This window comes from Zeus faber, assembly GCF_960531495.2.
Source record: "Zeus faber genome assembly, chromosome: 10".
Classification (NCBI taxonomy): Eukaryota; Metazoa; Chordata; class Actinopteri; order Zeiformes; family Zeidae; genus Zeus; species Zeus faber.
In genome coordinates, this window is record NC_137199.1 from 28,201,152 (window position 1) to 28,228,651 (window position 27,500).

At 45.1% G+C, this 27,500-nt stretch overlaps 1 protein-coding gene across 4 annotated transcripts in view; it reads left to right on the top strand.

The window, feature by feature from the left end:
• Positions 1-27,500, top strand: part of glra1 (glycine receptor, alpha 1) — a gene marked incomplete at both ends in the record, with an annotated part of 91,603 nt that overhangs the window by 843 nt on the left and 63,260 nt on the right. For 2 of the 4 annotated variants that reach the window (XM_080008670.1, XM_080008671.1), the window contains one exon: positions 20,021-20,145. In XM_080008670.1, the coding sequence (XP_079864796.1) occupies positions 20,021-20,145 (125 nt within the window). Of the gene's footprint in view, positions 1-20,020; positions 20,170-20,455; positions 20,468-27,500 lie in introns of all 4 variants that reach the window. The other 2 variants (XM_080008669.1, XM_080008668.1) reach the window with 2 other exon arrangements.

A 27,500-nucleotide genomic window follows, 5' to 3' on the forward strand; every position in this document is an offset into this window, starting at 1 on the left:
TCAACTTCAAACTCAAGCACTCAACTCAAATGGGTCCTTTTAAATAACCTAAACGTCCACTGTGCCCGTCAGTGATCGTAACTCTGGAAAACATGCTTAGATATGTCAAATGTTAATCAAGATTTTTGTAAGAAAAAGAATGAACCACCTTTCCCCGCGCACTAAACACACACATATTTGAAGGCAGCGGGTTGGCCTACAGCCGTCAGTGCGTTTGCATAGGAATGGATTTAGTCAAACAGCAATATCCAGACATCACAAATGATGAGGTTGATGGCCAGTTGCCATTCTTGCCGTGCAATGACGTTTCATGAAATGTTTTCCTTGTTGTAAACCTCCGGCAAGAGGCATCGCTGTGCTCCCGGCTCATTAGTGACTTTCGGAGCCGACGGTGTCGCAGTGAAGGCAGGACATGTGTGCGACGCTACAGCAGGGTTGTGTTCCTGCAGCCAACGTTTCCAAAGCTTACAAGCAAGGAGGCCAGACGACACAGGTCAACGTTAGCCCCGGTTTTTTGTTGCCATCGTCACTTAGGAGAAAAAAAGATAGATGAATAGAAAAATTTGATAAATGACTGGTTGCGACTGCTCTACAGGGTTGAGGGGTTGGCGGTTGTGTCATCCTCCAAAGAACTCAGTGTTTTTCTTGGGAGTCAAAAACCCAAATTGGGCGCTAAGCCCAGGGAGAGTTTGGAGAGTCGGACATTTGCGCAAGTGTATTGAAAAACATCTTCAATACCAAACTACTGCATTGAGCATGCTGCGTTCTGTACCCCCACCGGAGTCCCCTTTTCTTCATAATGATGATTTTCATCACTGAGGCTATTTTCCGTAGGATTAGATTGTGTGCGGATGGCGTTGCTGGAAGAGGAGGCCGCGTATTTTAAACGTGGGAGGGAACGGCCTCCGCCAAACCAAACAAACAGGGTTTCACAAAAAACCACGTAGGTTTTCACTGTAAGTTGGAGTCCCCACCGGCGTATCCTTCGTGCAGGTGGGCTGATGCCGCACCCAAACTGACCCTGTCCCAACGTGGTGTTATGGCCTTGAGGGGGCCCCCGCAAGCATTGCCACATGCAGGTCGCTCATTTGGAGAAGGAAGCGTTTGTTTGTGAGTGAGTTTGTCGCGTTTGGGCTTCAACCCTCGTGAATAGAATAAGCTCATCCTCCGTGGGTCCTCACTAAAAGCCGTCCCTCCCAGGTGGTTTTGGGGCCCGCCGTGGCCCAGACACCTTGTTTCACCGTGTTGCATCAGGTGGTGGATGTTATTTCCCCAGACTGGGACTGGGCCTCACAGGTATTTCATTATAGGAAACCATCAAAGACGCTCCTAAGGTGCTCCTGTCCCTTCATTTCCATTGAATGAGGTGGTTTGTTTGTGTGTACGTGTGCGTGCGTGTGCGTGCGTGTGCGTGCGTGTGCGTGCGCGTGCGTGCACGCGTGCACGCGTGCGTGTGTGTGTGTGTGTGTGTGTGTGTGTGTGCTGCATAGGATGGGGGGTAGTTTTGCATTCAGTGCACACTGTTTAGTTAATGAACCACAGTCAGGATATTGCCATCTCAGCTCCCTGGGCCTGGACTCCACAGCTCCCTGCTTAATTGATATCTCTTTTTTCCCCCCGTCCCGGCCTGGACCCCGACAATCACACATGCAACGACGCACACACACACACACACACGTACACACACCACACGAACACACACGCCCACAGGCGCACGCCGGCACACGCGCACGCACACACACACACGCACACATAAATACAAACGCATACACCTCATTCCACATTCTGCCTCACTACTAAACATTGATTAGCCTGTCAATGGCCTGGGCCAGTCCAGATGAATACACATTTAATGCTCGCACCATCTCTCTCTCTCTCTCTCTCTCTCTCTCTCTCTCTCTCTCTCCCTCTGTCTCTCTCTCTCTCTCTCTCTCTCTCTCTCCCCCCCCCCCCCTCTCTCCCTCTCGATCTGCACCCCTAGCAGTTGTAATGAGCATGGAATTTACATTCTAACCTGTAGCTATTGTATGTAAATTCTCTCACGCAAAACAAATGCAAAGTTATCTCCCGACCGGTTATCCTCGTCTTTCTTTCGGTTGCCGTCATCGTGCAGCAAATCTGACCCCTGACCTCCTAACTATCGGCGGCGGGAGGAGCTGATCTTGGGATTTGAGAGCCTTCCGCCGCGTGCAACTCCAGAAATGTGAATCAAAGCGCATCGCTCTATTTGCACGGCTTTGTATTAATAATACAAACGCATCACTTAGTGCAATAATAAATGATTTAGGAATTTCTGAACCCATGTCCGTATATTGGGCGCGGGGCAGGAACGCTGGGCGGTGGCAGAGGAGATGTTTGTGACGTGCCAGCCTTAAGAAAAGCAGAGTGCGTGGACGATGAGGGGAGCGATCAATCAGTCAATATCAGCGGCAGCCCCGCGTTCCACAGGTAGTTTGTTGTTGAGTGGGTGACCTGTATGTCACGAGTGTGGAAAGCCCCGGGCAAGGCCTTCTTCCACTTCATGAGATTGTGCGCGCGCGTGCGCCTGTGTCTATTGAGCATGCGTTTCTGTTTCAACGACAGGCATGATATGCCATAAGTGGGGCATACATACTGTGTACTGTAGGCCAGGAATGTGCTCACACTGGCTCTCAAGGGGAATACATATTCAATGACTTAAACAAAACGTCTAAATTTAGTATCTCGCCGCTGCGCGGAGGCGAGGGGAAGTGACAAGTTCGCCGTCCGCTCCCCAACATCGCATCCAGCGCACTCCCAGATGTTCCCGAGCCGTTTTGTCGCAGTGCTAACCTGTCAGAGGAGGTACCTGCGAGGCGCGGAGCACAAAGGCTGAGCTCCGTGTTTTGATGGTGTAGTTGAGTCGTTTCACAGATGATGTTTTCCCGCCCCCGCGATAACGTAGATTGATCATTTCGCTCATTTTCGGGAGCGAGGCTTTGCACGGACCGGTTGCTATGCACAAGAGCACACGACCCCCCCCCCCCCCCCCGCCCCCGCCCCCCGGCATGCACGACACATCTTATGGGAAGTGAAATATGCAGCGCGACGTTCGTGCCGTACGGATTTCTGTATTCAACACGATACTTTACTCGCTCGAGCGGAAAAGAGGAAGGAAGGTACGCCATTCACCTGAACGTCAATTCTAAACAATTCACCTCTTCTGGCTGATGCAGGAGCCTTCCCCCATCGTGACATGAAAACACAATGGAGCAGTGGTTCAAGGGGGAAATCTATTATGCACAATCCATCCAAATAATGTAATGTATAATTTATTTCATTCAGAGCGAGTATCCAATCTGTGTGTGCGCGTGCGTGTGTGTGTGTGTGTGTGTGCGCGCGCGCGTGCGTGTGCATGTGTGTGTGTGTGTGTGTGTGTTAGAATGGTATCACCTTGAGACGGCCTTGACGGAGCCGTGGCGTGTTGAGTTGTGAGGAGAGCCGGGCGAATATTCGCACAGTGACAAACACACACACACACACACACACACACGCGCACGCGCGCACACACACACACAAACACACACACACACACACGCACGCACGCACACAAAAAAAACGAACTTACACACAGATGTGCACACGTAAAGATGTCGCACGGGAGCCGGGCTTCGTCGGGTAACAGGTTCAATTATATCCGGCTCCACCAGTCGGTGAAATAAATAGATATTGAATTTCTGTGGTTTGAAGGTCATTCATTCTTAATTATGTTTTTCTATTATTTTAAAGAACAACATTTTGCAGGTCAAACGTTGCCGAGGCTCGATATTAAATCAAAAGTATTTTCCCTGGAATCGGCTGCGCTGAAATGTGACAGCGACGACTTTTACCCTTAACTGAATGACTTGGGTAGAACATATTCTCATGGTCCTTTTTTCAGCTGTCAGCGGGTGAAAGACGACAGAACGTCTCAATACCATTTAACAAGAATCAGATTTCAATCTCAGTGCGTTTCTTCAAGTGATTTTGGGCCTTGTTTTGGCTTTCCGGATGGAAGTCGTGCACTTCGATTCTTATTTCCCTTCAAAAGACAATGAACCCGACGGAAGAATCTGACACAACTCCCATTTTTCCATTTTCTTCTGCGTTGTGTTGTGTCGTGTGAGGGGACCGGATCTGTCTTCCAGATTTCTCAGACTTTTGAGAGCGCCTCCCCGAAAGAAAATGGCCGCGCCAAGCGAGCCGAGCGAGTCCCATTTGGCCCCGGCTGTGACATAACAACGGGATGGCGACCAATCAAACTTTGAGCGTCGTTCATCGTTTGCCTCGGTTTATCTGCGCCCCGCTCAGTGAGAAAGCCGGGGATGGGAGGAGCTCCACTGTCACTTTCAGTCAGAGAGCCAATCAAGAAAAAAGTGCAGCACCCAGTGAAACAGCCTGTTCAGCTGGAAAGGGAGATAAGTAACTGTAACTGAAGCATTCTTTTCAAAAAAACAATTTAAAAAGTGACTTCATTACCAACGGCACCCTTCCTTCTTCAACAGGCTCGTGAACATCGCATTTTTCCAGTGAGGTTTGTTTCATTCATACATTATCAGTGGATAAGGTGGCAGGCAGCACTGCAATTGCTTCCCCAACTGATTTTGGCATCACCGGTTCTGTTAACCATGCGATCTCTGGAAAGATGTCGTCGTAAAAAGGGTGAAGGAATACATCAAAATACACAACAGAAAGTGCACGTTCGCTCTCGCCCAGATAGGACATACAACGGGTTGGTCAGCTTGGTACCGTAGCTAGGTGGCATAGTGGACAATTTAGGGGAATAGCCCTGGCTGCAGTCCGTCTTAGCCCTAAAAAAAACTTGAATTCATCATTGAGAGAAGGCTGGAGAGATATTTCCTGCCTTGCATTGACGTTTGTACGAGCAGAGCAGAGACCAAGACTGAAAATGTGTTGACGGGTTCCATTCCCTCCCAGGGTTAGGGTCTTTATTAACACTCTGTAGCCGAATGTGTTGTTGCCCTCAGTTATCCGGGCCGAGGTGAAAGTTCACCCAGGACGAAGGGCCGGTGTTAATTCTGTGTGTTGCTCAATGACACTTCGGCTTAAGCCGGTTGTTGCGTCTGATTCTCTTAATTGCGATTCCATCCTGCTTCCTCTGCAGCAGCTGGAAGAGGAGTTTTCTACCATTGCAGTAATAATTAACTCCTGGGCAGGTTCATTTCCAAAACCTGATGTATGATAATACATTATTGATTAGCAGACAGAGATGTATTAAGGCATAAATAACGGAGCATATTTTCGAAGGCCCTCTCAGCAGGCTGTGATATAGTTAGGGCGAAAGTGAATCTCTGTTGTTCGTGTGTCTCTTACTGAAGTTTTAATTAGACGGCAACAAAAGATGATTCATGCTCGGTTCAGACCTCTTTTAAATCACTTTTATTGACCCGGGTGATAAAAGTCAGAGTCCCGCTTGCAAGGAACCTGACTCTCGCCTGATGAGACACCATGACAATGGTGGTTAGGGACTCCGTGTCCGCTGGTGTCAACCTTTGGATGGTTAAACACTGGTGCTTTAAAGACGGCCTTACCTCAAAATGTACCTTCTCTCACCGTTTATGGTTGTTCATTATCATTTTATCATCAAAAACATGTGAAACCTAATATCAGAAATATCAAGGTTTATCTCAGCCCTATCCATGGTTTCAGCGAGTACCACCAACTAACTCAGTAGAACTGCTCAGAGAAGGGAGCATCATGAAGTAGCATCGATCCTTGAAGAAATGGATTCTGATGTCTGAGCCCAAACAGCTCGGAGACACGGCCACATGGCTATTTACACAGAGGTAAAGAATAGCCCCGTGGAGTTCTTGGGTCTCCTTGTCGCGGCGACGGGCGAGAGAGAGAGCTTTTCAACAGTTTGTTCAATTATCAAGGGCCATGGTCTACAACCCACTGGCCACGCCCATCCGGCAGAGCCCTGCCCTCTTTTTAAGCAATTTGGAGGAAAGAACAGAATTGATGAACAGTGACGTGATCGTTTTTTGTTTTTTTTGACCTGTGCTGTCAGCATGCTGGGCATACAACACAGAGTATTTGTATGCTATTACATCTAGGACAGAGTTAGTCTGCAAGTGGAGTTCAAGTTCTCAACCTGCAATGCAACTCTTTATTCATTCTTAAATCATCAAGAACTGCTGCAATAGCTCTGTCCTGTGGAGTCTTCCTGTCATGATTGTGGCAGTAAATGAGGAAGAAAAGGAGGTGTGTGTGTGTGTGTGTGTGTGTGTGTGTGTGTGTGTGTGTGTGTGTGTGTGTGTGTGTGTGTATGTGTGTGTGTGTGTGTGTGTGTGTGTGTGTGTGTGTGTGTGCGTGTGTGTGTGTGTGTGCGTGTGCGTGTGGGTGTGAGGTGTCCATATTCCAATTGCTTCTGGTGTATAAGGTTGGTATTATGTCGTGGCCATGGCGTCTCCAGGCAGCAGAAAAGGCCCTGAAACCCCCCCTGGATCCCGCAGCCCCACAGACACCCCACGGCTGCAGGAAAGTCCCGAGCGCCGTGCCCCGCAGCCACAGAAGACCCCCCCCCCCGGGCCCCCAGAGAAGCCTGAAGCCCGCGGAGCAACCCCCACGCCCGGCCCCCAGCAGCATAACCCAGTCCCAGGGAGCGCGAGGAGACCCTGCACCCCTGAGGCACTCCCATACAACCCACCCCCAAGTGCAGGCACAAGACGCAGCCGCACAGATCTACACCCCTCCCGCCCCGCCCACCCCGCAGGCGAGTTGGCGGAGTGGTGCTTCCATTTTCATGGAAGCACCATGTTTTAGTTGTCAGTTTGGCGGACCCTTCTTGGTGGTGAAGGAGCGCCGGCAGGTCGAGGCAGGAGAACCTCCATCTGTTGCCGCCAGCACCTCTTTGCTTCTCCGAGTGTTACTAAATGCCAGGATGAGATCAATTAGGGATTCAAGTCTTCAGAGGATTTAGGAACATAATGAGGTCCACTTAGGGCTAATGATTGGAGCTTTGCATTAGCCTGCACCTCTCTCCTCTTCTCTCTCCTTCTTTCATCGCTTTCCTTTTCCTTCTCTCCCTCTCTCTCTCTCTCTCTCTCTCTCTCTCTGGGTCATTTGCATATTACACGCTGGCGCACGACAACTCAGCCATTTTTTATTTATTTTTTATCCTCCTTTGCTCTCCAAGCGGCTACAGATTCGACCTTGGCTGCGGATCTTTGCTGTGGCTGTGGCCAGCATTGATCAGAAATAATTAAAGCAAATCTGTACTTTGATCATGGGAAGCCCGTGAACACGGAGCCCCTCGGGAGGGTTTATCAAGCGCGGCAGATGGGAGGGCCACACAGAAGGGTTTGCGGCGGTGGTCGGCTTGATCGGTGTGAGGGTGTCGAGTCCGTCAAAACTCTAACACCTTCAAAGTCTTTATGTTTTTCTTAAGAGCCAGCACTGTGGCTACGGAAGGACGCTCTGCTAGAATCCCGACGCCTCTCTTTGGCGCGTAATGGATTTACAAGGGTCTCAATGGACAAACGCAGTAAAATCTTTTTCTTTTATATCGGTTTATTTTCTCCTACTTTTTTGCAAGAGAGTGATTTATTCAGGAGATTAGAGAGGTGACATGCTCATGAATCTAACCAAGTAAAAGCAGGACATTCTTACTGTATTTATAAGGTTATTGGATAGACTAAAGAGAGGCTGGGGTTCTGTATTTCAGTCTCAGTGGTAGAACAGACCAAGGGGCAGCATCTTTTTCAGAGGATCCCACGGCGACTGATCTGACTCTGGCCGCTAATGCATGACGCTGCGATGGATGTGACAGCGGCATATGAGCCAATGGGATCGCCATGGTGACCATGATGCATGCTGCAACACGATGAGTAATGTGAGGCGCTTCCCTCTCCGTGGTTGGTGCGTGAGTTTTCAATTTGTCATTTTAATTTAAAATATATTAATAACTTCGATACCTCAGGAAAGTGATTTAATTGTTCAATATGTTTTCTTTTTCCGCATTTTTGGAGCTCCACACATTTACGGTAGGTCCAATGAGCAGGTTCCTGTTTAAAAAGCCGAGTGGAGGAATGCTCTTTTCCACGAATCTTTCAGAGTATTTCCCTACTCACTTTGCAAAACTGAATTAGTCACAAGATGGCTTAAAAAAACAACAACTCTCGAATGCCCCCTGGAAATCTTCCGAACGGGAGCTCAGACCGGCCTTTAAATTTCAAAATGCAGAGTAGATTCAGCCGGGGGGGATGCTGGACCACGAGCGACTGTGTGTGGGGGGATAATCTTGTGTAAAGGACACAGTGATTTAATCTTAATCTGTGACTAATCTGATTGTATTGTCTCCTGCTGCCAGTTTGGTGTTCATTGAATGCTCATTTCGAGCCCATTTCGCACGGCTCTTAAATCTTTATTATATCATCTCCATGCCACGCAGTGTCCGAAACAACTCTGTTTTTGCGAGAGCCTCATCTTATCAGAGCCGCCATTGTCATTGCCGTTGTAAAGGGGATTAGGCCGGGATTCGTCACATTGTGCCAAGATAATCTCCGATTCTGCCTGATTTCCCATCACAAAAAAAAAAAATAATAATAATAAAAAATAAAAAAAGAGAGAATTTGTCCGTTCGGTGAATCCCGATGAAGTGAAGACCCGACGTCTCGGCATCGATTCGCATGGACCCGGCGGGTGCCAGCGCGGCTGTTTTATAAGACGCCGTCACTATTCCATTATACGGTCATCGATGGTTAGCGTGCTGTCTGGCCGTCACAGAGACTCCTCCCTGTGAGGGCGCTTTTGACTCGCTCGACTCGGCAACTGACAGCTGCAGAACATACGATCGATGCAGCGGAGAGAGGAGGAGAAGAGCGGGGGAGTTTCTGTTGGTCTCCTTCTTGACTCTGTTGTCTTCTCTCTTCCAACCCCTGACTCCCGGACGAATGATTGCTATGAGTATTGTTTGAGGAGCTCGAGTCCAGTGTGTTCCGGTGTCACCCTTGACGTCGGCTGCGCTGGCTGCATAGCATTGGCTGGAATGTACTAAAATATTGCACATTTCACTTCAGTGTCACTCTGCATGAAAGTAAAGGCTGAATGAACAGGCGAGCGTGCAGGTGTATAATGTCATATAAGTACAACTTACACAGAAACTGTGGAGGCTTAAAATCCTACTGTGGATCAATTGAACCAGGTTCCGGGTTGATTTGATGGAATTCAGTAGTGTAGGAATATAGATCAATGATGGAGATGAGACCAGAGAATTACTGATCATTTTCGGCAAGGAAGTAGTGTACAACTGTAAGAAGTATTTTATCATTAAATTCTGATGTGTATCAGAGCTGTTCTTGCTGAGTCTAGATGCTCAATCCCTCCTACAACTCATTTGGTAAAGTGACTTCTGGAATAGAACTACTTCACCTCCTGACGCCACCATTTATTGAGGGTAAAAATGAAAAATGATATACGTAGGACATTAACATTTTCACTCACAATATCAATTAAAATAATAATAATAATAATAATTATTATTATTATTATTATTATTATTATTATTATTATTATTATTATTATTATTATGGATAAGGGTAAAAGGTCTTGTTTGTCCAAGGCCTTAGATTGTGCTCTTCAAAGGGTCTGTTCTTTTTTTTTGTCCAATCATTTTAATCAAACAATTCAGTGATTTCAGGAGGATGTGAACCCTGACTCTCTGAGTGTCAGAGAAGTGGCTCTTCCTTAAGGGAATGTTTGTGTGTGTGCGTGTGTGTCTGTGTTTGTGTGTGTGTGTGTGTGTGCGTGTGTGTGTGAACGTGTGTGTGTGCGTGTGTGTGTGAACGTGTGTGTGTGCGTGCGTGTGCGTGTGTGTGTGTGTGTGTGTGTGTGTGTGTGTGTGTGTGTGTGTGTGTGCGTGTGTGTGTGTGTGGGTTAGTCATGTGACGCAGAGCACCGGAGGGAGGCCAAATAGAGCAGACAGGACAATAGAGCAGCCAATCCAATCCAAGCTGAGATTGCTGCCATTGCAGTGGTTTGACAGTGCTGTAATAATACTATTATATTTAACTAAATACTCTATATGCTATATATTATGCTATAAATAGATATTAGGCAATAGGGCTGTCCCACCCAGCACTTTAGTATTACTATAGGATTTACTGTTGAAATACCATTGAAGCACACGTGTTAGCGTGGTGTTACTCCCTCAGTGCAGCCCGCTCACTCATGTGAATGGATCCTCAACGATGACATTTGAAATACTGAGGTCTAAATTACACCAAACTGTGATGGCTGGACCCCGGTGAAGTTCCTCCTGACCGTTCAATTCTGTTTTGCTGTGTGACCTATGGCCGACATCTCTCCTTATCCCCCAGCGGTGGCGCCTCCAGACTGAGAGGATAAAAGTCTCAGGGGCAAATTCCCAAAAGGATAACCCGGTCCTTTGCGGCCGCTAAACCCGTGCAAATAAGACAAAAAGCAAGCGTCTGATTCTCAAAGCAACCGCAAAGGGTGAAATGCGCCTCTAACTGCGCTACCACGCAAATAGCGCCTCGCCGCACTGGTGCTATTTGCACGTAGTTCAGTTAGGTATTGTGTATACTGTACATTTGGTGCAAAATTGGCCACTTTCTATGCAAAAATGAGCCTCGTAGCAAAAAACATCCAGTTCACCAAACAACGGCGCCAAGAGCCACACACTGCTGGTGGGGGGCCGCGGTTGAGGCTCGGCGTCCCCCCAGGACGCCAGACCATTTCCATTATTTTCAAATCCCAAACGGCCCTAAGGGGGGGGCTTGCCGGCGCATTAACCCCGTCGGGATTTTGCGTAGCGCCAACGCAGCACCCCCAAGGATTTCCTTACAATTTAACATTTTCATGAAATACTTCAAATCAAAATACCCGCTGTCCGTTTTATATTTATTTAAGACCAATAATTTGTAAAACAGGCAAGTGTACAGCAGTCGCATTGTCCCCATCATGCATTTACACTCCGCTGCGTGCGCCCGTTTCCCGTTCCTCGAAAACAAATAACAAATAAAACAAATAAAACAAATAAAAACAGTGTATTTTTATTCTTTTAGATGTATTTATTAAAAGTAAATAGAAAAGCCCTGTGCGTCCCCTGTTTAGTGTTGGGACACACAGGGCTCATTACAGTCAAGGTGTCTTACTGTATTTCTTTAAGTCACATTTTATTTAAAACTACTTCAGTACATAGTACATCCAAAATACTGGCTACAGTAGGTTGCCAGTGGGAAGTGGTGCTACTTCCTGTTTCTAGTCTCTTACGATAGTGTGGATAGCGTGGAAATAGTAAAAGTCAATATAAACCTGATAAAATGTATGTTTTTTCTGTCTCCCTTCGTCCTGTCTGTCTTGCGCTAGGCAGCAAGACAGACATGTGTCACACCCACAGCGGTGAACGTTAGAAACCCACGCCGCGAAACTGTCGGCGAGGTACATATAACGACGCTCCAGTCCAGTGATTCTTAACCTTTTTCATCCCAAGGACAGTTCAGTTTGATACACTTCAGGCCACGGACCCCATTTGGTGAAATTCAGTCTCTGGGACCCCAATCCAAGGAGGGTTTTATTGTCAGATTTGATTTTGAGGGGACCATGTGACCGTGGAGCTGGGCCAGGCCCCTGACCCTGAGCTGGACGGGGACGGCCGCCAAACTCGATTCACCACATCCACTCTCCTCCTTCTCCTCCTCGTCTCCTCCAACCGTCGTCCTCCCCTCTTCCTCTTGCGCTCTCCTTCCTTGCCTCTTTTTCTCTTTCTCTTGTCTCTTCTGCCCCTTTGGCTCTCCTCTGCGCGCCTGTCGTGCTCCCCCCCCCTCCCTCTCGTCTCACCCCTCTTCTCCTCTCTTTGCCTCCACTCCTCTCACCTTCCTCCCGCTCCCCTCCCCCCTCTTGTGCCCTCGCCTCTGTCCCGACGCCGCCGCTCCACGCCTCTCTTCCGCTCTCTTCCGCTCTCTTCCGCTCTCTTCCGCTCTCTTCCGCTCTCTTCTCTTCTTACATCACCACTTGTATCTCTCCTCTCCTCTTCCTCTCCTCTCCTTTCCTCGCTGCTCCACTCCCTTCTTTCCCTCCTCGGTTCCTGGCTTCCTTTCTTCTCTTCTCCTCTCCTCCCTCGACAGTCTGTCATGGGAATGATTTGCTGCCCTATGTCCTGTGTGTGTGTGTGTGTGTGTGTGTTTGTGTGTGTGTGTGTGTGTGTGTGTGTGTGTGTGTGTGTGCGTGCATGTGTGTGTTTGTGTGTGTGCATGTGTGCGTGCGTGCGCTTGCCTGTGTGTGTGTGTGTATGTGTGTGTGTGCGTGCATGTGTGTGTTTGTGTGTGTCGTGTGTACGTGCGTGCTTGCGTGCGTGCGCTTGCCTGGGCGTGTGTGTCTTATTGTGTGTGTGCGTGTGTGCGTGCGTGTGTGCGTGCAGAGGTACGATGTAAATACTTTACATGATTGGACCCCGGCGTGGGATTTGTCCTTGTGTTTGCTTTTCCGATCACGGCCTCGCTGTGATCCGGACGGGCAGCGATTCCGATCAGCACTTTCCTGATAAACCTGTGGAGGCGACTGGATTACGTGTTTATGAATTGCTAATGGCGCTATTTATCATGGCACGCTTCCTGATTTAGCATATTGAAATTCATCTCTGGCACGGCGAGTTGGTTTTACATTTAGAAAGGTGAAAATTTATGGGCAATCGTCTGTGCCTTCTGTCATTTAAATTTAGGAAAGATTAATGTGCGTGAAGGCTAATGCCCCCCTCCTCCTCCTCCTCCTCCTCCTCCTCCTCCTCCTCCTCCTTCTTCCTCCTGCTCCTCCTCCTCCTCCTCCTCCTCCTCCTCCTCTTCCTCCTCCTCCATTTCTCAAGTGATACTTCTCTTTGTTTAGGGTGATTTTTTTGTTTGTCTAAACTAAGCAAACAAGGAAAAAGGATATATATTTTTCCATAACTTACAAGGTGGTTGTTAAGTGAGAAAACAAATGAACAGCAGGCCTGGCATTAGAATGTATGGAAGGTTTACCAAAGCAAAAAAAAATGGTTTTGGCTCATGATCATCGTTGGTCAACTGCCAAAACATTGTCCATTCTGGAAGCCAGTATTTCCGACTAACAATCTGAAATACATTCCAAATTGAAACATAAAATAAAGACACATTTACAAAAAATATTTTATCCACAGTTGTACACTATCATATATACTCTGTCCAATAGTATATATATATGTATTTCTTTTAATAACTTTTTTACTTGTTATTCATAATTTTTATTTACAACTACTTTACTTTAATACTTTATTTATTTTACTTGTTTATTTGGTACTTTTTTTATTTTACTTTCTAATGTACTTTATTATTATTATTTTCTTCTTCTTCTTCTTCTTCTTCTTCTTCTTCTTCTTTTTCTTCTTCTTCTTCTTCTTCTTCTTCTTCTTCTTCTTCTTCTTCTTCTTCTAATTATACTTAGAATTACAATTATTATAATAATAATAATAATTATTATTATTATTAGTTTTATTAATAATACTACTACTAATTATTATAATTATAATTAGTATTATTATTATTATTATTAATCATAATAATAATAATAATAATAATAATTTATTTTATTAGCTTTTTTATTTTGACTTCCTAATTTTCCCTGAAAATGACTTGGTTGTGAATCATTAGGTATTCAAGTTCCAGGATGTAAATCTAGTCCCTGGGAGGCATCATTTCTGATAAATATGTTATTCATGACAGTTTCTAGCTACATTGTTTTCAAGTTTCCCTGTATGAACACAGTGAATGCAGATCAGAAATGTCTCCGTTGTTTCCGTCTTCATAAAACATCTCCCGAGCCACAGGGAGAAATTATGCAGTCGAGCCCAAAGTAAGACAAATGGCAGCTAATGCAGTTCCATTATAAATCCACAGGACAAGTCTTCTCTGTATTCCTATTTTAATGGAGAATGGAAGAAAAGAGGCCAATGGACATTAAAAGACCTTCTCCCATTGTTTGAGTCGCCAGGACGTGGATTTTATGTGTTATATTAAAGATATTATTCAGTGGGATTCTCATGTCCTTATATTTAATATCCGACATACAGTACATACCCTATAATTGTAGTTTTTAATTCTAGAGACAATTATCTCTATCTATTTAATTAAGTTGAAGAGAGCCTGCTTCACTCCACTTTTTTTATTCCAGTTTTTTTTGTTATAATTTTATTGAACTTAAAGGCAAACTCAAGGTAAACTTCTCAATAAACTTCAAGGTGCACACCTCTGCAGGCTCGAGTACGATCGATCAACTCTGCTCTTGTGTGTGTGTGTGTGTGTGCCTGTGCGTGTTTGCGTGTGTGCGTGTGAGCGTGTGTGCGTGTGTATTGACATTTAACACTGTACTTATTGTATTTCTACGGGGTAAAGGCCAGGATGCTGAGATACTGACATTATTCACAAAGCATGTAATGAGCCTGATGGGCTTAACAAGGTAAAGAAGTCAACTGTGCAAATACCGCAGCCTCATTGGAAAATCAATAATGCCGCTGCTACACACAACTTATTAATGGAACAGAGAATTGCTCCTAAAAAAGTTTACCAAAGAACATCTGCTCAATAACTGTGTAATAACCGAAGCTACGCATAAAGCACGTCAGCGTGGGGTTGACTTTATATTAAACCACAATGCCAATGTGGTGTAATCCGTTTAAATGTAATCAAATTCAACTCAACTAAAGTATAACTACAGTAAATTAAACAACAATACTGTAGTTTTCCTCTACTTGTATTTAGAGTAAACACATATAGTGACATTTAAAAATTTGTAAAAGTACTAATTTAACTGGAATGGAAATTTGAAACAAATAATAAATAAATTGTTGCTTTAAAGTAATACAATGTAATCGTATTATGAAGTAATTCTATAAATCAGCTTTAGAAAGTCCTTTTTACATTTAGTCATTGATCAGACGCTTTTATCCAAAGCGACTTACAATTTTTCAAACACAGACGGACGCAGCCATCAGGAGCAATGAGGGATTAAGTGTCTTGCTCAAGGACACTACAGCATGCTAGCAGGAGGAGCCTGGGATCGAACCAGCAAACTTTAGATTACTAGACCACCAGCTCTACCTCCTGAGCTACCGTCCCCCCCTTTCTTTTGCTAAAAATATATTCTCAGTTCTGTATGAAACTGTCGGCTTAATTCCTCAAAATAGTAATGACAATTATAATTCAACAACATTATAAACCAACAAAAGAAACAAACACCCTTTACAGAAGTCTTCAAGACATATCTATCTCATATATGTTTAACCTGTTAAGTTCAACGCACCCAGTACCGGGCCCACGGCACAGTCCATGTTTGACAAACTCTCGCAAGCTGTTTTTAAGCTGAGGTCAAGCTTCCGGTATTTGCTGAAACTAGACTTCCAGACGAATCCGTAGCCGTATACCATGTCATACTAGCTCGCTGCAAAGCGGGCGCAACAAAGCTCCAAAGTCCGCGATATGTTTTGACAAAAATAAACGGGCATGGCTATTTTCAAACATCATTGTAGCGTGCACAGCCAGGACTGTGCCCTCTGGAACCCCTTCTTCAGCGATTCACAGGAGGGGGTTAACAAACCCCGCCAGGACCCTGGATTTGTTAACTCTTGTCTACATTCCCAAACCAATGAAGTTGTCAATTGAATCACAACCCAGACAGGGACGTGGACCTTCACCCCAGGGGACAGAAGAAGAAAGACATCATGATGACCGTATGGCTCTGTGTGCTGTCTCTGTGCTATCCTTACCTTTATGATGACGAAAACCACCACCATGAGGCCTTTATGTTTAACTATCGTCTGCATCCTGACAGACTGACAATCAGATCCAATGAGCAGATCAACACACGAATTAATATGAACAAATGCCAAATCCATCAGTATTTGAAGTAACAGTATTTCTGTTGATTTTTGTAGTGTTTTTTTTTATTAAAAATTATCCAACTGTCATCATTGTACAATGTAAATTGGCAAAGTTAAACATCCTAATTTCAAATGTATTAACTGTCATGTAAGCTGTCATCTAGTAACCAGCGGGGAGAAACCGCGATAACCCCCAAGATGACAATGCCCATTGTGTATGGTATAATCAGATTAAAGATGATGGTTGTATGCCATTTATTAGGATTGTGAAATTATGTTAATAGTTAGTAATTACAAATAGTCTTAATCGTTAATTAGTCCCGAATGTTATGTTACTGAGAGAACGGTTTTGAAAGATGTCTGAACCATGTGATGTCTTGTTTGTATGTAAACATTACCACAAGACTTTATGATTTAAAAACATTAATTGGTTTGAACATCGTGTTGTGTGAAGCTATTTGGCTTTTGCGTGTAAGGAGTTACATTCCCTACAAAGAAAGAATAAGGCAGTAAGAAATGAAACCCACAAAAACTCTGCCTCCTCAGTCAAGTGTTTAAAAGGAGCCATCGAAACGGTGTCTTTAGGCAGGACCTCACTCGAGTTTAAGAACTTAATTTTTATTTTATTTTCAAGTTTTTCATTCCAGTTACTTTTTCAGTTTTCTTTCAGTCTTTGTTTTCGCTAAAGTTTTCACACAATTTAAATTTTACTGAACAAGCCCGCTCAAGCCACCCAACTGACAAACTGTGTTTTCTTATATTCCTCATTTATTTTTATTCACTAAACCTTGCGGTTTCTGCAACGGTGATGCATTATTTTCTTGTTTCTGTTTCCAACCGATCCACTAAAGATTCAAGCCTAACTGTTCAAGTTAGTGTAGTGTAGATTAATTCGATTTGATGCTTTAACACAACAAGAGACGCGCCCAGGAGCCATCGCCCAGGAGCCATCGCCCAGGAGCCATCGCCCAGGAGCCTGGAAGTCGTCGGAGAGTCGAAACCATTTCGCCCAGACCGACTCCGTGCCAATGAAATCGCGTCCCCCGGAGCACGCCGCATCAGAGCCTTCCCAGGATGCTGAGCCGTTAATGTCCACAGGGAAACTTGGACTCTGTCCCCGGCACTGACCCACTTCCAACCGTTGCTTCCCACTGGAAGTGGCTGAAAATGACCAACGGTGGAGACAAACTGCCGCGACCGCCCACGGACTCCACTCGGCCCACGTAAGCTCTCGGAAACCTGCTGAAGCTCTCCACCGCGACTCGACGTTCTGTAAGGTGAAGGGCTTCCAAATCTGCCCTTGATTTCGGGTTGATGTCAAATCAAATTAATTTCCCCTTTCTCGAGAAATTAACTGTCCGTAGCGGGTGCCTCGTTTTATTGTTTCGATTTTTTATGGCCTCTGAGTTGTGTGTCACCAATTTTAAGTCCTTTATTAATTCCCTTATTTTCTTTATCATTTATTTCACTATTTTCGTTTTCATATGATTTATTATTAATTCTTTATCGTTTATTTTATTGTAATTGATTGTACTATTATTGCATTTTTTCAAGTAGATTAGCGTGATGGAATAAATCCAATTTATTGGAAAGATCGGCTCGTATTCCTCAAGAGGTGAATTCAGTATCGGACCAAGAGCTCCAATCCTCACGAGACTAATCCATTATAGTTAAAGTGGTAAATCTTCTATTCTCCCTGTTGAGAGATTTGCAAATAAACCACCAGCCGTTTAATATAATAATTTAATTGTTTAATAAACCATATAACGCCACATAAATGTATCCCCTTTTTAACCAGGACAGTTGTAATTCCTACTGCAGTTATAATGCTACATCGAAAGATGTTAGACATGTTTATTATCTTCTGCGCGCTGTGGTACCTGCACAGTCATGGAAGAAATTGGCTATTAAATTGGGTATGGTCACAAAGCTGAGACTTTGGAGCGATCCAAAGCCAGCCCGATTGCGTTCACGTGTGGTCAAATATGGCCTCACGGTAACCGTTTCAACGGGATGACAGCACGTTTTAAAACCCGGCCTTGCTGCGATGAATGCCCGATAGTTTGTGCCCTTATTGTGCGAACGGCACCTGTATGTGGCACCAACTGCTGAGCCACACCCACGCAAGCTCAACAGGTTAATAAACTACCATTTCTGATGCAGCTTTATTTGGTTACTGCCTGCATCTTATCGGATCTTTAACAGATATGATGGATAATTAGGGAATTAGCGGAAGACCTTGACACCCCGAGTCCCTCAGAAACGAATTTTGCTTTTCTCTCTTTTCCACGTCCTGACCCCCTGTGGTGCCGCCAGACCGGGCAGCCCTCACCGGGGCTGTTGCGTGTAAACTCGTCACCTCAACGGCTTCCTGACTTTGTTCTCTCCCCCACGAATCACTTTATTCCATCGCTGCTGTTGAGTCTACGGTAAATCCCACCTCGCGCTCCCTCCCTCCAGACATTGATTTACGTCGTAAAATGCCGCGGAGGTGCGACAGCAGCGGCACCTCTCCCACGAAATCCTTCAAGCATCACAGGGAATACTACGGCGCCGATCCTCCCACATTTACTATTCATTTGAGTATTTCTCTAATTGGAATCAGTTTAAAGGATTTGCATAAATGTGTGTATGTTTGCGTGTTATGCATGTAAATGAGCACGGACATACAACACAAAATGCGCTTGAAAGAGATGTTTTTAATATCTGTTTTGCTCTTCTCTTCAAATAAAAAATAAACATGATGTACGCACATTATCACCAAAGCTTTTCCACCGCATGGTACCGTCTCAGCACAACTCCACCCTTACTCGCGCTTTGGGTTTTCCATCGGGAAAACGTTGTGGATGGTACCTGGCACCCGGTACTTTTTTTTTTTTTTTTTTTGGCAGCACCTCTGTCCAAGTTCCAAGCGAGCTGATTGGTCGTTGAGAAGGGTCAATCACCGCCTCATTGCGTCACCGTTGTGTCACCGTTGCGCGACCCGGGACATCCTGCACAAACCTCTCTCCCCCTGTCTCTCCTCTTTTCCTTTCCACACCCTCCATTATTGCCCTGTGTGTGTCACATTGAAGATGACACCACGGCGGTTTCATGCGGTGTCGCTATGACGACCAGCTATATTGAGGGGGTACTATCTGCAGTGGAAAACAAAGTACCTGGTACAAAAAGCAAAGAGTGGAGTGGAGTCGAGTAGAGCCATGGTATCATGGATTCCTTCCTAATGAAACAAGCCATAACTGTTATGCCATTGTACACTATACTATACCATATTATGTTATACTATTCTATACTATACTATACCATATTATGTTATACTATTCTATACTATACTATACCATATTATGTTATACTATTCTATACTATACTATACCATATTCTGTTATACTATTCTATACTATACTATACCATATTATGTTATACTGTTCTATAATATACTATACCATATTATGTTGTACTATTTTATACTCTACTATACCATATTATGTTATACTATTCTATACTATACTATACCATATTATGTTATACTGTTCTATAATATACTATACCATATTATGTTGTACTATTTTATACTATACTATACCATATTATGTTATACTATTCTATACTATACTATACTATACCATATTATGTTATACTATTCTATACTATACTATACCATATTCTACTATACTATTCTATACTATACTATACTATACTATACTATACTTACTATACTATACTATACTATACTATACTATACTATACTATACTGTACTGTACTGTACTGTACTATACTATACTATACTATACTATACTATACTATACTATACTATACTGTACTATACTATACTATACTATACTATACCATACCATATTTTGCTATACTATTCTATACTATACTATACCATATTGTACTATACTATTCTATTCTATAATATACTATACTTACTATACTATACTATACTATACTATACTATACTATACTATACCATATTATATTATACTATACTATACTATACTATATCATATTATACTATACTGTACTATATTATATTATACTATACTATACTATACTAAACTGTACTATAATGTTCTCCTAAAATGTTTGCTGGGTGATTATATAAGCACATTTCAGCCATTCTAACCCCGTCTCTCCATCTCCTCCTCCAGTTTGGCCGCGTCCAAAGAGGCGGCGGCACGGAAGGCGGCGTCCCCGATGCCGCCCTCCGAGTTCCTGGACAAACTCATGGGGAAAGTGTCTGGCTACGACGCCCGGATCCGGCCCAACTTTAAAGGTAGGGGGTCACCACCGAGGCACCGTCGGATAAAACACTAATGTTGCCCAAAAATATCTGTTATCTGCTGTTTATCACCAATTCTTACTTTTGCGGTTTGCGGTAACCAAGGCAAGGTTTGTATGGACCTATTTCTTACATAGACAAAATCAAAAGAAAAGACAAAAAATTAAAATAAATACGACATATTCATAGAGAATGTAAAAATGAAACTTGTTTGATTGAAGAAATGCAGGCATTTTTTTGTAACCATATCTGCTTATTTTGGGTTGTTTTCAACTCATCGATTTCTTTTGTTCGCCCTGTGCAGTGTGGAACAAAGGTAACTACGCCCATTCTTCAGCATCCCTGAGATAGAATGAGGCTGTTTTCAGGTGTTTCCTCCGAGACTCCTCCCTCCTTTTTAAAGTAGCCCCCCCCCCCCCGACCCTTCCCCAGACCCCGCCCCCTACACCCGACCCCCCCCCCCCCCCTCTAGCTTTAAGAGCTTTATAAACCATAAGATGTAGCGGCCATGATACGCCCGTCGTGCTAGTCTCTCTGGAGAGTGGATGGGTTATCATGGTGCCAGGTTGGCTACATTCCTTGGTGTCCTCACAGTATCCTCAGTGCTTGTTTTGGTGCTCAAGGTAATGTTGCTCCTCCCGGAAAGTGCGCTGCTTCATATTAATGTTAATGATGATGGAGCTGATGATGATGATGATGATGATGATGATGCGGATGATGATGATGATGATGATGATGATGAGGATGATGATGATAATGCCGATTACATTAATACTAAGTGACCTCTCCCTGAATGGACGCCCCCCTTTAAAAAGACGCATGTCACAGGTTTCATTTCTAAAAAACGTTCCTTTAGAAACATAAATACCAGTTTGTACTGAGGCAACCCTCCATATTAAATATCTGACCTACATTCTCAATCAGCCTGAACATTTTTCTACAGTTGAAATCGTCAAAAAGTAGGCGAGGGCGCTAAAAAAGGGTTACACGGTCAAAACCAGTTTGGAACAGGCTCGCCTTTACCTGATTTGAGCAAATCTCCAAAGCATTTGGGATGTAATTCAACAAAATAGAACGAAACATCTTGTCAGATCAGATCGGACACACGCTGTAACGCCATCTTAAATATGTTCATTGACATTTCAGCTCTCACTCTATGCCATTATCAAACTATGGTTCAAATGGACATCTTTGTTTTTCTTGGTAAAATTCCAACAAATAAGAAAGTTAAAAAAAGGTTGAACAAATGAAAACTGTTTAGGCCACTGATTGTTCAGAACAAAATAAGACATGAGCAAGATATAACGTAACAGATAAATTGAATATAGAGAATATAGAGAATAAAAGAATATTTGAACAAAGAAAAATATTTGAATTAGTGCTCGCAGCCTTTTTCCCATCCATCACAAATTCACTATGGCTGTCAAAGTAGTTTCCTATTCATAAGTACATTATACTGTATATGTGCAGTAATAGGTACTTTTATAACAGTTATAGCCTGACTGTGAGGTTGTCCTTGAATTACTTTACTTAATACTTTCTTCAATCAATTTTAAATAGTTTTCATGTCAAAGCAGGATGCCAATAATTGAATATTATATTTCCCTCCATCTCAAGTCTCGGTTGTTCTTCGAGAGACAAAATCCTTCCTGAACCTGTTTGATTCAAATTCTGCTAAACCCATAATGGTTTAACCCGTTACACGGTGATGTTTATGGGATGGATTTCTCTGAGTAGGGGGCGGTTAGCGTGACCCCAGGCGGTCTGTTTCATTAAACCCTCCACGTCGGCATGACAACCCCAAAAGCTGGAGAAACACGCCCCCCGGGTAGACAGAATAAATTTGGGTGTTTTCAAGACACCTTGGTGATTATTTGGGAGGGAGGCCATTTCTCTTTTTTTTGATTGTGGTTGTTTTTTACTGCTTGTTTTGTTACATCTAAAATTTGATTTCTCACAGGTTTGGGATGAAAACCATCTATTCTCATCTAGTCGAGCCTGTAGTGAAGGGTTGGCCTTTTGTATGAAATTGGTGGACGTGACAGTTATTTTGATTTATAGATAGACCATCGACAGTTTTAAATCTATTTAAATGTGGTGTTAAAAAAAAAAAGTGACTTCATTAGTGACAGAGCGAGTCATTAGCAAGTCATTCTCAAGCTGCAGTCAAGGGAAATAACTAAATGATGGAGCTTAGTGATTTTCTTTTTTATGATAAAATTGGTGTTAGGCTGGCCCAAGTCACCATATCTATCCGTCGAAAAACAATCGGCCAAAAGGCTTTATCTGGGATGTAGATATGTACATATTCATGAGGATCGGTGCATATTTCATGTAAACCACCATGGCCGACGTGTTAGAGTGGGTTTTTGGGGGCCGCGGACCGGAAACCGAGACCTGCTGGGACTCGGAGGTTCCCGGCGTCTGTCAGGTCGAAGGAATGGGGGGGGAGTGTGATTTCCCCAAACCGCTCATTCACCCCTTTCACCGGCCCCCTCCCTGCGTCACAGCTTCCCAACGTCCATTAAATAATGAGTCCAACAACCCCGCCTCAGGAGTTCTCCCAAAAACATTAGAAGCGACTCAGCCAGGGAGTCAACACCAAACGGAGGGTTGCATTAGGAAGAGTAGAAAACGGCAAAAAGCATCAATTAAACATGAGAGGAGCACAACACCAAACAAGGAATGCCACGGGAGTGAATGAGATGCTGCCGCTGTGGGGGGCGTGGAGCTCTTCGGAATGCCAGCATGTTAGAAGGGTTAAGGAATGCCGGTGCTTTATTTTTTATTTTTTTCCTTTTTTTTTTTTTTGCAACCGCGGAATGTTCCTAGAATAAGGCAAAACGCTGCAACGCGGGCTCCGGTCCGCTCGCTGGGAGAAGCGCACACACACCTCATCAAAGTCGGACCAGCCCCGCTAATTTGGTGCTACATCAACTTTGGAGGGGGCAGGCGGGGCGGCGGGACGGGGATTTGCCTGAAGCTACGAATGTGCCAGTGTGAGAGGAAATTACACTGATCATAACCGTGGGCCCGGCGTGGGCGAAGCTTCCGATTGATTTAGCAGGTTCCTCCTCCGTCGGAGAGAGAGGAAGTCCTCCTGACACATCCAGGACAAGCCATTTATAATCCATGACTTCATTCACTCCGAGCCAGCTTCGCCCTCCCTCTCCGTCTCTCTCTCTCTCTCTCTCTCTCTCTCGCTCACTCTCGCTTCTTCAATTATTCCCCCCGACCCCTCTCCTCCCGTCCTTCCTCTGCTCACTTTATAATCATTTGTTTGTTTTCGGCGTCAGGCCACGCCCCTGGGGGAAAATGTCCGCGCTTCAACTCTCGCCCGTGTTAAACGCCTCCAGGCTTATGAGAAAAGTTCTTCCTCCTCCTCCTCCTCTTCCTCCTTTTCCCTCCCTCCCTCCCTCCCGTCCCTCCTGCCTTAACTCTTGCCTGCGTTCGATACCTGTCACGCCGTCACAGTGATGTATGAACAGAAGCCAACGCCGTTCTCCCAAACAGAGACGCAGGTAGAAAGGGAGGACGACGGACGGGGACGCAGGCTCCAGTGAGACCCTCAAACGGACGGGCAGGCACGCGGCCAGTCGGGCAGACGGAGAGACAGACAGACGGACAGACGGGCAGACGGACAGAGAGACAGACAGACAGACGGGCAGAGAGGCAGACAGACAGAGGGGCAGACAGTCTGACAGACAGACGGACAGTCGGGGCGGACAGAGAGACAGAGAGACAGACAGACGGGCAGACAGACAGAGATACAGACAGACAGACGGGGAGACAGACAGAGAGAGGGGCAGACAGTCTGACAGACAGACAGACAAACACACATACACACACATACACACACACACACACACACACAGACACACACAGACACACACACACACGCGCACACACACACGCGCACACACACACAGACACACACAGACAGACACACACACACAGACACACACACACAGACACACACACACAGACACACACACAGACACACACAGACACACAGACACACACACACACACACAGACACACACACAGAAATGCAGACACACACACACACACAGACACACAGACACACACACAGACACACACACACACACACACACACACACACACATTTTGTATATATATTTTTTAATATCTTCTTTATGTTTATTGTATAAAGCCATTTCTTTTGATTTTTGTGATTCTTTTCTACTTTAGTAGACTTTATTACAATTTATATTACAATAATTACCTTATTGAATTGTTTGTACTGTATTATCATAATAATAATAATAATTAATTTTATTATTATTATTATTATTACAGACACACACACACACACACACAGACACACACACACACACACACACACACACACACACACACACACACACACACACACACAGACATACACACACACACACACACAGACACACACACACACACACACACACAGACGTACACACACACACACAACACACACACACACACACACACACACACACACAACACACCCACACACACACAACACACACACACACACAACACACACACACACACACACACACACACACACACACACACACACACACACACACACACACACAACACACCCACACACACACAACACACACACACACACAACACACACACACACACGCACACACAGAGCCTAATGAAGGTTGATGAAAGAGAGAAAGATAAACCTGGACGAGAACGCTGCTCCATCGCACGTCACTTCACCCTTCCATCTGGCACCTGTGTGTGTGTGTGTGTGAGTGCGTGTGTGTGTATGTGTGTGTGTGTGTGTGTGTGCGTGTGTGCGTGCGTGTGTGCGTGCGTGTATGTGTGTGTGTGTGCATGTGTGTGTGTGTGTGTGTGTGTGTGTGTGTGTGTGTGTGTGTGTGTGCGTGTGTGCATGTGTGTGTGCGTGCGTGCGTGTACGTGTGTGTGTGTGTGTGTATGTGTGTGTGTGTGTGTGTGTGTGTGTGTATGCATGTGTGCGTGCACGTATGGTGCTTGATAAATGGCCGGGGTTACAGCTGTGACTCCTCTCTCCGTCTCCTCCATAACCTTGTCCTTCCTCATCACTCAAAGACGAGCACCAGCGAAGCACCCACCGCGGAGCGCGGGCCGTAGCTCCGGCAGGCCACCTCCACGCCCTGCGCCCAAATGTCATGGACCCAGCGCTTCAAAATGACCATGACACTGATCCACCCACGCAACATGCATCAGGGTTCTTTCAGTGTTTTAATTTTTTTTTTCCCCGTGTCGTCGGTGACAGCTCAATGCAATATTGGCCGACTTTTAAACGCCAAGCTCCAAGCGCCTCCTTCCCTCCGGCAACTTCAGAAAAAATGTCGTTTCGGCCGCGCCTCGACGAGCACAGAGCTGCATTCGCCGTGGCCTCCGGGCCAACTCAGACAACGTAAATCCGCCTTCCACCTTGGGTCCGGGGTGTCGACGGTACAAGAAAATCACAAAACTTGGATTTTGTTCCGCGCCATAACAGCCCCACAGGCTGACGCGCACCCTGGTGTAACATAGCTGCAGGATAACAGACCACACCTGTACACAACGCATCGTGTTCACAGGTCGCCTGTGATTCGGGTGATGATCAGTGTAAATAAATGTCCTGTCCCGAGTGGAAGGAATCTCCCCCTCCACTCTGTCTCTCTCTCTCTCTCTCTCTCTCTGTGCCTCTGTCTCTCAGATGTAAATATACAGGTGGCTGGATGGCTATATATTTACAGGTTTGGCTTCCCCAATGGCTCCCTGATTTTCCTTTGCATCATAGAATAACGAACCATGTTGTAGTATTACTTCACCATCTACTCTTTTCTTCTCTGCTCCGCTGTACCCTCCATACTGTTCTGTAATATTATTCTAGTAATACACACATAATGACACTATGGCGTACTGTAGGTCAGTGCTCAGTTCTAACTGGCTGGAGGGGAGTTGATTATCTGCAGATGACGGCGTGGATACCGTTATTGACCGTAAATGGTGAGATACGTGCTTCCATTGCGCCGTTACAGAGATGGCTGCTATTTGGCGTCGGAGTGATGCAAAGTTTCCGTTCAATTACATAAATTTTCATACTCATGTTACTTTTTTTTTTTTCCCCCAAATTTGAATTTTGATAGCAAACGGCCCCGAGATATGTTTTAAACAAAGCAAACTGCTTGCCAGTGCCACGGTCAAGCGCGCATAACACCGAACAGTGCACACTGTACTGTAAACGCTACTGCAGGACACTTTGAAAGGCCCACATTACAAATTGAAAAGCAAAATGTGTATTTTTCACCACATATAGAGCAGCGCTGTGTCCCACCCGCGTTTCCTCCAGGTCCAAGTGGAACTTTGCTTATTAGCTGTCAGTGCTTGACATTCATTTAGTGCTATCAGCACTTGTTTAATGGCTACTTAATGGGATTAATGGGCATACGGTAATGAGTGCAGGATGCAAGAAAGGCTGGAGGGAGGAAAGATGGATGGAGAGGAGGAGGAGGGGCGATGCATAAAGGGTGGAGGGGGTCTGACGGGGAGGGGGGGGTGAATGGAGGTAGAAGGGGGGGGGGGGCAGGGCACCAGTGGAAGCAGAGATGGGGGGAGTGAGGGATGAGGTTGTGAGCGAGGGGAGGGAGGAGTGGATAAACGCAGGGGGGCAGAGGGGCGTCCACGCGTTTCACCGCGGACGCAAACTTTTCTCCCGCGCCTTGGCGGCGTTCAACCGATAAGAGCAGAGCGGCCGAGCTAAAACCAACAAGGAAGCCAGGCGCGACCACAAGGGACGGCGTCACCCGGAGGTAAAAACAAAAAAAAACTCCCCCGGTTCCCCGTAGCATTCTGGGTAATGAAATCCCCGCCCCCACCCCCCCTTTTTTTTTTTTTTTTTTTTACCCGACCTCGAGTATTTAGTCAGAACTATATTGCACTGAGCGTGGAATTTTAATGCTGTCGCAGAGGTGACTCCTCAGAGTTATGACAGAAATATCGATCACGCTTCAAAGTCTCGGCGAAATGGCAAGGGCACATGAGAGGGGAATATTGAACAGCCCGATGGAGAGAGAGAGAGAGAGAGACGCTCTGGAGGGACCGTACTTACCTCAGAGGACCTCATCCGCTCGCCCATTACTGTGATATATTATCAGAGGAATGGTTCCGATTTTTATTTTTATTTTATTTTACGTTTTACCAGCCGGGTTCCAGCCTTTTTTTTTTGTTTTTTCACCCCCCAACTAAACGCTCCATGGCTGGTGTCGGGCGCCAAAGCTCGCTTCACGTTTCAAGGCAGAGCTGACATGATGCCACCGGCACTTCGCGAAATGCGAGGAGTTTTTTGTAAAAAAATT